The sequence below is a fragment of the Bubalus kerabau genome, chromosome 14 (genome assembly GCF_029407905.1).
Source record: "Bubalus kerabau isolate K-KA32 ecotype Philippines breed swamp buffalo chromosome 14, PCC_UOA_SB_1v2, whole genome shotgun sequence".
NCBI lineage: Eukaryota > Metazoa > Chordata > Mammalia > Artiodactyla > Bovidae > Bubalus > Bubalus kerabau.
Genome location: NC_073637.1, coordinates 3,962,400 through 3,974,997, shown reverse-complemented (window position 1 = coordinate 3,974,997; position 12,598 = coordinate 3,962,400). Strand labels below are relative to the sequence as shown.

The 12,598-nt window shown below is 66.9% G+C and overlaps 1 protein-coding gene across 3 annotated transcripts in view; it reads left to right on the top strand.

Moving 5' to 3' along the window:
- Nucleotides 1-12,598, top strand: part of ADGRB1 (adhesion G protein-coupled receptor B1) — a 64,414-nt gene that overhangs the window by 46,876 nt on the left and 4,940 nt on the right. For all 3 annotated transcript variants that reach the window (XM_055545642.1, XM_055545640.1, XM_055545641.1), the window contains exons 22-26: nucleotides 611-677; nucleotides 2,999-3,084; nucleotides 7,642-7,813; nucleotides 10,681-10,776; nucleotides 12,266-12,305. In XM_055545642.1, coding sequence (XP_055401617.1) covers nucleotides 611-677; nucleotides 2,999-3,084; nucleotides 7,642-7,813; nucleotides 10,681-10,776; nucleotides 12,266-12,305 — 461 coding nt within the window. The remainder of the gene's footprint in view (nucleotides 1-610; nucleotides 678-2,998; nucleotides 3,085-7,641; nucleotides 7,814-10,680; nucleotides 10,777-12,265; nucleotides 12,306-12,598) is intronic.

Here is a 12,598-nt window from a genome sequence, read left to right as displayed (position 1 = left end):
CAGTGGGGTTCTGAAGGATGAAGATGAGTGTGTTTGGCAGATAGCATGGAAGCTCAGGGCAGATGAAACAGAACACGGGGGAAGAAGAGCAGCCCTCCCTGGGCTCAGGGCTCCTGGGGGCCACCCGGCTGGTGTCCAGGAGACTTAGGGAAATAAGTGTGGTGGCGCAGAGGGCTCAGGTCCTCCCGTGAGCAGGAGGCCCGATGCTGAGGCCTCGGGCCTGCCTGGGTTGAGCGGGCAGGAAGAACTCCAGGCCAGGGACCCAGCCTAACATTTTAGCATGATGCCAAGAGAAAGGGTCGGCATGTGAGATCGGGGAGGGTCTGCAGGGGGAGGTGGGGAGCCCAGGCCTGGGGGAGAGTCGGGGGAGGGGGACCGTCAGGGCTTCCGGAACCCCGTGCTCTGGACCGATTCCACCCGTGAACTTCACCTGTCCGCCGCCTGGGGGCTCCCTCGAGTTGCGAAGCCAAAGAATTAATCCTGCGCAGTGTCCTCGCTTGCTCCTGCCCCTTCTGGGCTTTGCACCTGCCCGCCTGGAAGCTGATGGGGCCCAGCCTGTGCCTGGGTGGGGTCGTGTCTGGCCACTAACCAGCCTGCCTCCCTCCCCCAGCTGCTGGCTCTCCCTGGAGGGGGGACTGCTGTACGCCTTCGTGGGACCGGCCGCGGCCGTCGTGCTGGTAGGGACCCCTGCCCCTTGCCTCCCCTCGAGCCGAGCCTCCAGTTGCGTCTGCTTCCCCATCGGGGTCGCCCCTGTCACCAGGGGCTGGCAGGGCCCACAGAGCAGCCAGGGCGCAGAGGCTGGGCCAGCGGCCTCCTGTGTCTCTGGGTGCAGCTTGCCTGGTGGCTGTGTAGCGGCCGTGTACCTCTCGGGAGGCCTGTGCGGGTGTGTGACCGTGAGGGGATGGTGGGCAGACAGATGGCCAGGCCAGCAGAGATGTGACCACACGGGGGTTTTTTTTCCTCAACTGGTCATTCACTGGAGGAAGGAAGCCCCTTCCCTTGCCCCCATGCCTCCTGGCACTTCCTTTCTGTGGTTCCCCTCCCATTTGGTGAGGATGGCAGTGCCCCGGGCACACAGGGTTACCATCCCTGGGTCACCGGTGAGCAGGGAGAGACTGGAGATCTGAGCCCATCTCGCCCTCCTCTCCCACCTGCCCCCAGGAAAGGGCATCGCTCTGCAGGGTCCTGCTCACCGGGCTGGGCCTCACTGCCTCATTGTCAGACCTGAGCCAGGCTGGGGGCGCAGACTGGACTTGGAGAGGAAAGTGAGGCCCAAGGCACCCAGGGGAGGCTGAGCCTGCAAGGGATGGGAGATGGGGGAGCCAGAGGGCAGACAGAGTTGGTAGGCAGGATCTGTGGGCGGCCCCCAGGCCCCTGCCCCCAGCCCCAGCCCGCCTGCTCCTTTAGTCTGGAAGACTGGTAGGGAGGGAGGCCCCATGCTCTGCATTTCAGTGCTACTAGTCAGTGGGCTGGGCCTCCTAAGGGCCCGGGGAGGCGGGCTGTCAGAGGCAGGAGTCCCCCACGTCGCTTCCCACTGTGCAAGGAGGGCAGGCTGGTCCTGGTCCTGACCCGCTGTGCACTGCTGCCTGGGGCCCTTCCTGTAACACGGGCTGGTTGTTCAGTTGCTCACATGTGTCCGACTCTTTGTGACCCTATATGGACTGCAGCACGCCAGGCTTCCCTGTCCTTCACCATCTCCCGGAGTGTGCTCAAACTCATGTCCGTTGATAGGTGATGCCACCCAACCATTTCATCTTTGGTCGTCTCCTTTTCCTCCTGCCTTCAGTCTTTCCCAGCCTGAGGGTCTTTTCCACATGTAACGCGGGCACACGCAGGTAAAGGAGGACACAGAGCTGCTGTAGGCAGGGTGGCAGCCGCTGGTGTCCTGCCCACCCCGCCCCAGCCATGGCAGAAAATGAGGTCACCCACGAAAGCCGCTCTCAGCCAGAGGACGGGAGGCAGGGACAGGCCTGCCGCTGTGTGTGCGGCCATGAGCACTTGGAGCTGAGGGGGCCCAGGGAGTCGGTCTTCCCAGACCTCTGGGCCTAGGGTCACGGGTCCAGGGACCCCTGGAATCCCAGGGTCTCTGAAATGCAGAAACCTGGCTAGGGGTCAAGCAGCCTCTGCAGAGTGGAAGCCTGAGGGGAGGGCATTCCAGGGAGAGGGGAGACCAGGGCCTGGTGGCCGGTGGGGACGCTGGGGACAGCCTGTCTCTGTCGCGGGCGGCAGTGTGAGCAGTAGAACGAGACTTGCCTCGGCTCCCAGAAGCATTTCCCAGGGCAGGTGCCCAGTGGTAGCAGGTTCAGGGAAGACCTGTGGGGCGGCGGTCCTGAGTTAAGGTCTCTGAAGGACTGCCCCGTGTGGAGAGCAATGTGGCCCCAGGCGGAGCCAGGATGGGGTGTCCTGAGACGGCGTCAGGTCGGGCTCGAGCTGGGCGAGCTCGTTCGTGGGACGCACATGAGTTGCCGGGATGCTAAGGATGGGGGCGCAGGGTGAGCCTGGGCGTGGCAGCAGCTGGACTGGTGGTCACCTGCGGGCCCTTCTGTGGTCTGCGCAGGACAGGTGCCCCGCGGGGCGTTACGGCCAGCCTACTCGCGTGCTTGACCGCTCCAGGCAGGGGCCGATTTGCTCCGACCGCAGCTTGACCTCTAGACTCCATCCCAGATGGACTCCTGGCTTCACAAACTGCTGTTAATCCCAGGAGGGGTGGCAGTGGGCCTGGGGACCTGTCACATGGGAGATTTGGGGTCTGGCAGGACCGTCTCGGGTGGAGAACCCCCGCTAGGGACTGGGGCTCCAGGAGGGGACGACAGGGCAAAGGGACCAGAGTTTGGGTGGAGCTGGTAGCTCCCCCGTCCCCGGGGGGCTTTGCATCCTCCCTGGAGCTCCTCTCCTCACCCGCAGGGGGCCATGCGACGTCCCATGCTGCCCGGGGCTGGGGGGCCAGCCCCAGTGCCCCTGGGGCACCCCCCCACACCCACTTCCCCCCGCCCTGCAGGTGAACATGGTCATCGGGATCCTGGTGTTCAACAAGCTCGTGTCCAAGGACGGCATCACGGACAAGAAGCTGAAGGAGCGGGCAGGGTAGGACCGGGCAGCCGCACCGCGCCCCCCTTGAGTCGGGATGACCCGGAGCCCCTGCCCCCACCAAGTGGGTCGGGAGATGGAGGCACGGAGTCCCTGACAGAGCAGGGGCTTCACGAGTTCTCAGAGGCCATGAAACTGACTGCTTCCCAAGACCCCAGGCCCACAGGGTGGAGGGCGGTGCGCCTAGCCTCTCCCTGCCCCTCTGTGGTCGGCTGGCCCTGAACTGGCACAGCGCCCCATCCTTGCAGTGCCTTCAGCACGGGGAGGGTGCGGGGCCAGGTGGGATGCTCCTCCTGCCTGGGGAGCCAGCCCCGAGAGGGTGGCACCGGGACAGGCCCGCGGCGCTTGGGCAGGCAGTGCCCAGGGGCTGCAGTGCCCAACCTGGACAGAGGCACGTGGGGGTGGGGCGATGCTCCTCCAGCTGTAGGGGCCGGGAGCCCCCTGGGGTCACGGACGGGGCCTGTCCCGCCCCAGCGCCAAGCCCTCCTTGCCTCACCTCTGCCCTGGCCAGTGTCTGTGTGGGGGTCCACGCCCCTCCCCACCCCACTCTGTGTCACTCCTGCCTGGTCTGCGTCTCTCTGTCTCTCTCCCTCGCCTTGTCCTGCTCTTGCGGTCCCCGTGAACAGAGGTTCAGGAGCCCTTCCCCATGGGCCCCTGGCGGGCTCTGTCCCGGTTAGAAACCTGCTCTGGGGGAGGCATGTGACCCTGGAGGGCCCGCAGGGGCTGGGAGCCAGCCGGCCTGGCTGTGGGCCTGGGCCCTGCACGGCCTGGGCCTCTGCTCTGAGTCTGCGAAGTGGGGGCTGTGAAGCATCAGCCACGCTTGCTCCGGGAACGGTGTAGCACGGGCCAGGGCGGCGGCGAGGCTGGGCCCGTCCGCCTGTGGCGCTGTCCTGTTTGTCTCCTGCAGTGACTCGTGAGGCAGGGTCTGCAGTCCTGCTCCCATCTCACAGCAGTGCAGACCGAGCCTGAGGTTGGGGGGTGGCGCAGGGGGCAGGGGGCAGGTGGAGCAGGGCTGGAGTCAGGTCAGGCCGCCTGCCCCGTTGGGCCTCCCCCGGGTGCAGTGGTGCCAGGGCTCAAAAGCCCAGCTGGACACCTGTGGGCCTGACCCCAGCACCCCACCCTCTCAGTGCCAGCCGGGGGGCTGCTGCCCAGGTAGCTCATAGGTGCCCCCTGGGACCATCGAGCGAATCCCTCCATCTTTGGCTGGGGCAGCGCCTGGTCCTGCTGGATGTGCAGGACCCGAGGGCGGGGACCATGGCCTCGGCCAGGTGCCCCGCTGCTTGGTGTGAATGTGGGCAGCTCACGTCACGCTGTGCTGAACGTGGGTGTACACGGGCCCGGGCTGTCCCTGCCCTGCGGTCAGCCGCACCCAGCCTCAGAGCCCGCACTCGGCTCTCCCTGCCACCTAGCAGGTCCAGGACCCCGGATGGAAAGAGACCCAGGGACCCCTGGCCCCCATCCTCACCCCTGCCCTGGAGCCTCGCCCCCCCAGACCCCGTCCCCCAACCTGGGGAGGCTCGGGCTGGACGCCCTCTGATTAGTTTTGGGGCTTCACCCCTCCTGCTCCCCCTGCCTGTTTCCATGAGAACAGTTTTGCTCTCGTTTCAGTCTGTTAATTTCACTTGCAGTCAGCTGCCCCGGGCCCCACCTCAGGTGCCCCCCGAAATGTGCCAAGTGTGCAGCCCTCTCTGAGGCTGAAGAGGCCGCCAGTCACGCCACGTCAGTGCCACCCCTCGCCCGCCCGCGGGCTCTGCGCCCTGCGGTCACATCTCGTTCGTGTTACGCTTTCTGTCCTTCGTGTCGTCTCTGCTGTCCCCTCTGGGCCTCGGCAGCCCCCCCCAGTCTCCTCATGCTGCGGTCCCGTGGTCCCTGCCCGGCCCTTCTTCTCCCTTCCCATCCTCCAGGGCCTCGGGGAACCAGCCAGGCCTGAGGGCAGGGAGCCGGGCTGGGCCTCTGGCTGTGAGAACATGGTCTGCTGGTGGCCGTCGTCAGAGTGTGGTCGTGCTGGGGTCACCGTGCTCCGCTTGAGTGTGGTGGAGTGTGGGAGGAGTTGTGTGTTGGTCGGGAGTTGCAGTGTGTGAGAGGCCGCCACACCTGTGGAAACCGGGTGTGTTGGGGCAGCTGGCCTGTTTGCTGACCCTGGCTGCCTCCAGGGGCTGCAAGCAGGGCAGGGGCAGTGCAGCCTGGGGGCTCAGATGACCTAGGAGCGTCTGGTCGTCTGGTCCCCAGAGACAGAGGTCCCCGGAACCCTCCTGGGGGAGAGCCCACCTGGCCTCTGGACACTCGGGGTGGAGACGCAGCATCCTCTGGAGGGGGATGGGCTGCCCCTCTGTGCTGGGGTCCACAGCCCGGACACCTGGGGCTCAGCTGAGCCCCTCCGTTGTTCTGCAGGCAGGCAGGCCCGTGGGGCGGAAGACAGCTTCAGCTGTGACTCGGGCTGTGCTGAGAGGCTGTCCTCGGACCCCTGGGGGACGTACTGGGCAGGTCGCACGGGAGGTCAGTGGCAGTGGGCCTGCCCAGCCCCATTCACGCCCAGACCCCTCCCCCAGGGGCATCTGACTTTCCCACAGGGGCGGCTATGCACCTGCCCCTCCTCCTGCCCAGCGGTCACACCTGGACCTGCACGCCCACCCCCCACACCCCCCCCACCCCCCGCCGGCTGCGAGGCAGAAACGCTTCAGAAGCTGAGGAGGATGGACTGCAGGCCTCTGAGTAATTTACAGGTCCCCAGGCCCCGGCCATCTGCCAGCCGGCTGCAGCACCTGGCTGTCAGCGCCAGGCCTTGGGCCCGGTGGACAATGGCTCAAAGCAGGATGAAGCGTTTCAATGGGGGAGGCCCGGGCCCTCTTGCTCGGATCATGAGGGGGTGGCTGGGCCCGGGGTCCGGCTTGAGAGGGCCTGCCGTGGAAGAGAGGAGGCAGACGGCAGGGCCCTGCCCACCCTGGGGGGAGACAGGCCCAGGCCGGGACGGGGCCCCGTCATGGGCTCTGAGGCGCCGGGCCAGGCGTGGGCACGGCAGGCGGGCGTAGAGGGTACACAGCCTGCGGCGTGTGCCCGGCCCGGGGGCTTCCACCTGGCCCCCTTGTTCTCAGCGCCAGTGGTCTGGGGGGCCTGTGAGGCGACGAGAGAGGCCAAGTCTAGCTCTGGAGGCCCGCCGTGTCCAGGGAATGTGCCCAGGGTGGGGGGCCGTCCCTGGGGTGGCCTTAAGGGATCCCCTGGGAGGAGACACGGGGCTGGCCCTGAGGTGGGGACCCGAGCCCTCGAGACGGCCGGGCAGGGCAGGGGGAGGACGTGGAGGCCCGGGGAGGCAGGTGTGGCCGGCGTGCTCCGTCCCGGTTGATGAGGGCAGTTGTCCCGCGGGGCTGGGCCCCTCACGGGTGGTCCGTTGCAGGGGTGGCGCAGCCTTGGTGGGATCTCACTGAGCTGTCTGGAGGCCCTGCCAGCTTGGGGCTCAGGGACCTAAGGGGACCCCAGCCTTTCTCCCACCAGCTCCCCCCGGTGGCCGCCCGCGGCCCTGCCCCACCTACTCCTGGGGAGAGAGGCCCGCCAGAGCCCCCTGTGGGCAGTCACCGCAGAGCCCACCCTGGCTGCGGTCCTCAGGCCCGGCAGCCCTGAGAGTGGCAATAGCGGCAGGGACAGGGCGTCAGGCAGGTTTCCTAACACTGTCCCCCAGGATCCTGCTGGTGCACTTTCTGTCCCCACACAACCTATTGACTCACAATGTCCCCACTGTGGGGACAAGGAGACAGCCCAGAGTGGCCTCCCGTGTAGCCCATGCGGGTGCAGAGGGTGATGCCTGCCTCAGAGGTGCTCCTGGAGGACTTCCTGGAGGAAGGGGCAAAGGCTTCAGGACAGGGCAGCTGCTCCCCTGGGGAGGGCAGAGCAGGGCCCGCCAAGAGGGGGATGCCCCTGTTGTTTCTGTTCCTGTCTGTCTGTCCTGTCCCTTCCCCATACGGCCCTGTCTGTCTGTCGTCTGTCTTCTTTCCTCATAGGTCCACTCCTTCCTTCTCCCTGAGGGGTCCTCCGGTCCCCCCACCCCTGACCCCACTGACCCCAACCCTGTCTCTCTGTTCAGTGCTCAGAGGCTTGGCCAGATGCCCTCCCCTGCGGCCCTCCTGCAGTCCTGGCCCTGGGCCTCTGGCTGGGGCTGGGGGCCCTGGGAGGAGACCCCTTCTCCCCCAGCTCACCCCTCCCTGCAGCATGCGTGTCTCCCTCCTGGGGCCTCCAGGACGGTCAAGCACCTGCATCTTCCAGAGACCCGTCCCCCCAGCCCTCACTGCCACCCAGCCGCTTGGGACCCCCGTCCCGTGTCCCCAGCTGCCCCGCGAGCCCCCAGCTGGGGGTGTTGCTGGCAAAGTAGGCTCCCCAGGAGAGGAGGCAGCCGGGCTGGGTGGGGGGGCGGGTTTCTCCGGTTGGGGGAGAGGGTGCGGCAGGGACTGGCCCGGGAAGGGAGGTAAGCCTGAGCCCAGGAAGGGAGGTGACCCGGCCTGTCCCCGGGGCAAGCCCGGCGGGCATCAGGTTCCAGGGCAGCCCTGACGCCCGCCGCGTCCGCAGGGCCTCACTGTGGAGCTCCTGCGTGGTGCTGCCTCTGCTGGCGCTGACCTGGATGTCCGCTGTGCTCGCCGTCACCGACCGCAGGTCCGCCCTCTTCCAGATCCTCTTTGCTGTCTTCGACTCACTGGAGGGCTTCGTCATCGTGATGGTGCACTGCATCCTGCGGAGAGAGGTGGGCCGGCGGGCGGGGGGCGCCCTCCCTCCCCGGGCCTCGCAGCGGGGCCAGGGGCCCGCACTGCCCTCCAGGCTGGGGAAGAGCGGTCAGCCTGGCACTGGACACTGGGAAGCCACCTCCCCGCGGCCAGAAGGTTCTGGAAGGAGGCAGGAAGTGGGGGGGCAGCTTCCTGGGCCCTGACTCTTCCGAGAGACTGGACTTGGGCCCAGCATGCAGCCGGGGCTCAGTCAACACAACAGTTTCTTGTAGAAGCCGCTCCGGTGCCCTGTGCTGGCTCCAGCTGAGATGGGGCTTGTACTTTGGCTGGTGGGGGCCCAGAGGCGGGAATGGCTCCCGGGGCAGCTGGGACTCCCGTTGTGGCATTTTCTGGGCTTCTCCGGAAGGTATAGGAGAAGGCCTTTTACCGAACCCTTGCCTGACCGTCTCCTGGCTGGTAGCAACGACGGAGGGGATATGCCTCATCCTGGGGGGCGGGAGTGTGACATGCCAGCATCAGACGTTGCTGGACTAGAGCCCACCCCAGGGTCTCGTGGAGGGCAGTGAGCACGCTGGGCAGCCCAGGAGGCCAGGCCGGAGCGTCCCTCGGTGCAGGGGAGTCCTGAGACCCTGAGGGGCGATCTGTCTTCTGTCTGCTGAGCCGGCGCGGCCCACCCAGCCTCCCTGCCTAGAGCTTCTCCTCTGGGCGTGGACGCCAGGGCCCTGGCCTGCCTGGGGCTCTGCACAGCTGAAGATAGGGCTGCCCTGGCGGGGACAGCTGAGCCCACCCCTTGCCCTGCTCACACCTGGGGGAGACGGGGACGCCCCTCTCCAGGGGCTCCTGCTGCAGGAAAGACAGCAGGGCAGAGCCCCGACGTTTCTGCCAAGGGAGTGGTGCCCCCACCATCTGCAGACGTCCAGTCGGTCCTGCGTGTCCGCTCTCTAGTCCTGAGGGCCCAGGGAGAGCCTCCCCCGAGACAGGCAGGGGCCGCCTGTGCTGGAGCCAGAGATGGCCCAGGTGGAGGTGACTTTACGGACCCACGTTGATGCCCTGCAGAGAGAACCTCGCTCCCCCAGCCCAGCACCTGCTTGGGCCTGTTCCCCTGCACACGTGCATTAAGGAGCCTCGGGACAGCCCCCAGAGTAGCTCGTGCCCACTCACCTTGGACGGACTGAGGCTGCGGTGGCCCAGGCTCGTGGCCCTCAGCTGCCTCTCCATCTGCGAAACAAGACGGGCAGCAACGACAGAGTGACGTCCTGGGTCAGGAAGAGAGCCTGTGGGCGGCAAAGATGTTGAGTAGAGACGGAAGCGCTTGGAAGATGGAGGAGCAGGGGCTGTGTCCCGAGGGGTGGGGGCAGAAGTCAGAGGTGGATTCAGGTGACGGACGTCCCGTGGAGGGCAGGCCATGCTGAGGGTGGGCTTGCGTGGGCTGGCACAAGCTCCGGGCTGTCTGGAGCTCCTGGCCGCCCCTTGGGACACTAGACGGTGGGCTCGGAAGCCCCCATGTGCGCCTGCAGGGCTGGGCCGGAGGACCCATGGGCCGGCCTCCCCTGCCCTCGGTGAGCTCCAGGGTCCCATGGGAGGGGCCTGGCCGCCTGTGCCCGCTCAGCTATGCTGGGGAGGACGGGCCAGGAGGGGCACTCAGATGCCGGCCCCGTGGGCACAGGACGTCCCAACAGGGGCACAAGCAGGGTCCCCGCCGGCACCCATGGAGTCGGTCGCGGCACGAGGAAATGAGACATGGGGAGCCCGCGGCCGTCCATGCCAGGGGACAGCATGTCCTCTGTACCCTCGAGTCCGCCGTCTCCTGGGCCAGGCCTGCCCTCTGGGCATGCAGCAGGGCCGAGCAGACGTTTGTTGGCCGGTCTGTGAGCGTGAGACTGGGAGTGTGCTCCCCAGGGCCAGCAAGACCTGACCGGCCAGGTGGCCGTGTGCATTGGGCTCTCCCAGTCCTCACAGGAGCACAGGCTCAGTGGCCGGGGTCACTGGGCACATGTTCTTGGGTGTGTGCTGGGTCAGTGTCTGGAAGCCCTCCTCCCAGCTCTCCCCACCGTAACTCAGGACACTGCCTCCAGGCAGCCTTCGGTACATAGCCCAGCCCACTCTCCGTGCTTTAGCTTCCTGCACCTTCATTTATTCCCTGTGCCCCCCTTGTGGCCTCTGAAGTGTCAGCGCCCTGAGGACAGGCGCTTTGCTCACTGCTGCCCCCGCGCCTAGTGCTGTCTGCAGCAGGCGGAGGTGACGGCCATGGCTCCCACTCGCACAGACCAGCAGCATCCATGGCTAACTCGGTCTCCTCCTCCTCCTCCTCTGCTGCTTCCTGCTCCCCAGCCCCTCACTCGCAGCCACCCTCTCTCTCCCCTCTGAAGAGCCCGAGGCCGTGATGGTTCAGTGCTTCCACGGAACGCTCTGTTCTTGGTGATAAGGGAGCAAGGGCCTGACCCCAGCTGGCCCCAGACATTCAGGGACGTGCTGGCCACAGTGACTCAGGACACATCTGGACACCAGCCGACTCAGGCCGGCGGTGTGGGCTCTTACCCACAGATTCCTAACAGGAGCCTTGAGGCGTGTTTTCAGGGGCCCAGAGCTCCGTGGTTTTTGAGTTTTCACCCCAAAACGGGCATAGAGGAGATCTCAGAGGTCAGAGCAGAGGCCGGGCCCTGGGTGGCTGCTATTGAAGCTGCCCTGCGCGCCGTGCTGCGCTCTGGCCCACAGACGAGCAGGTGCCCCTGTGAGCGCCCCCCACCCACCCCCGCCGTGGCACGTGGACCCGTGCAGCCCATGATAGGCCCGCCCCTCACCAAGATCCTGCCTGCTGGACTCAAACCAGCCTTCACGGCTCTGGGGGCGTAGCTAGCCGTTGACTGCCTCTGCTCTCCATCCGCAGGTCCAGGACGCTGTGAAGTGCCGCGTGGTGGACCGCCAGGAGGAGGGCAACGGGGACTCAGGGGGCTCCTTCCAGAACGGCCACGCCCAGCTCATGGTAGGGCTCGGGGCCAGGACACAGGCAGCCCCTGCTCGGCCCCAGCAGCCCATTAGGAGGACCTCTGAGCCCAGTTTGAGGCTGGGGTCTCGCCGAGGTGAAACCCGCAGTCCAGGGGCATGGACAGGGTCAAGGGATGAGGGAGCTGGGCGGGGCCAGCGTCCGCCCCGGGCTCATCCTCTGGCGCCAGCCGTGCCCTTTGTCCGCACGCCGCCCTCTGGATGTCAGGCTGTGCGCACACCTGCGCCCCCCGCTGCCCTCCCCGCCGTGAGCTTGTGCTCACGCATCCCCAAGGGCCTGACTCCTTGGCCCTCTTGTTCCGCACACCGTCCAGTTTCGGGCACTTGCACACCCCTGCCCACTCCTGTGCCCGCTTTCCAGGTGCCACCTCTTCCAGGGAGCCTTCCCTGGGCCCCACCAAGCCGCCTGTTCAGACCCTGGTAATATCCTGCGTGAATTCTCCATGTTATCATTTGGTGCCTGCTGCCTGCTGGGTGCCCCCAGCAGGTGGGAAGTGCTCCTTCAGTCTTCGGGGTGCCGGCCACCTCACAGGCAGGGCCTTGGCAGAAGCTGGCGGATGGGCTCAGGGAGGCGTTTTCAAGGGTGAGGCAGGGGTCCGGGATGGGCGGAAGCCAGGTCCCGGATCCCCTGACACTTCTCCTGGCCTCTGACCTCTGGGCAAAGACCCTGTGATCTTTCTGACAACTTGGTCTCCACATTTGCCAGGAAGGAACTTCCAGTCTTAACTAAGGGCCCTGCCATCCCCCGGGGCCCCAAGGCCTGGGAGAAGGCCACTGCCCTGCCTGGGTGGCCAGAGCCGGGTTCCCCAACTGGGGTGCTCCCTGGAAGCGGGGCGGGGACCACCCCGCTCCGCCTCTCCCACCTCCTAGCCTTGGGGGGTGGCAGCAGGATGAGTGCTGCTGCAGGGGCGGCGGGTCCCACCCTGGCATTAACGCCTGCGTCCCGAGCCCACCGTACCTATCCCGGGCTGGCTGGCCTCCACTTCCTCGTCCTGAGGGCTGTGGTGGGGGCCATAGGGGTGATGGGGGGCAGGCCCCTTCCTGACACACAAGTGGGTGGGCAGCAGGGGTTCTGATATGGGACCCTCCGTGTGTTCCATCCCTCTGGACAGACCGGAGGCCAAGGGTCTGAGCGAGCCATTCCTAATCACAGATGTCCAGAAAGGGGGCATGCTCATGTGTGCGGGTGCATGCGTACACAGGCGCGGGCACACAGCTGCGCACACGTGGGCCCGCAGGGGCGCATAGCCTCGCTGTGCGTCAGCGCATCACCCACGGGCACCCTGGACCTGTGGACACCCTGGGCCCTCTGGAGCTTGCACACACGTGCACATGCACAGCATCACACACGCCACTCTGAGGTGTGGCTGCAGCTCCGGGGCGGCCCTCCTTCCCAGCCTGCAGGCAGCCCTGCCCCACCCTGCCTCGCCCGCCCTCAGGCCCTCACGCTGCCCATCTCTGTCTCGTAGACCGACTTTGAGAAGGACGTGGATCTGGCCTGTAGATCAGGTGAGCGCCTGACAGGTGAGAGCGACAGGTGGCCCTGGCCTGGGCCCACTGTTTCTTCTTTTCTCCATGCGTCTGTCCGCTGTCCTCATCTCACACCCACCAACCACCTCCATCCCCCGGCCACTCCCCCGAGGCTGCCTGCAGGGTCCCGGGGGCAGAAGCGGCGGGCTCAGAGAGCCGTCCTGAGGCTCAGGCCCAGCAGGGGAGGGGCGTCCGTGCTCGGGGAGCACTCAGCACTGGAGAGCACCTTCTGGGGCTCCCCGACCCCAGCCCGGCCCATTCCTCACCCTCGC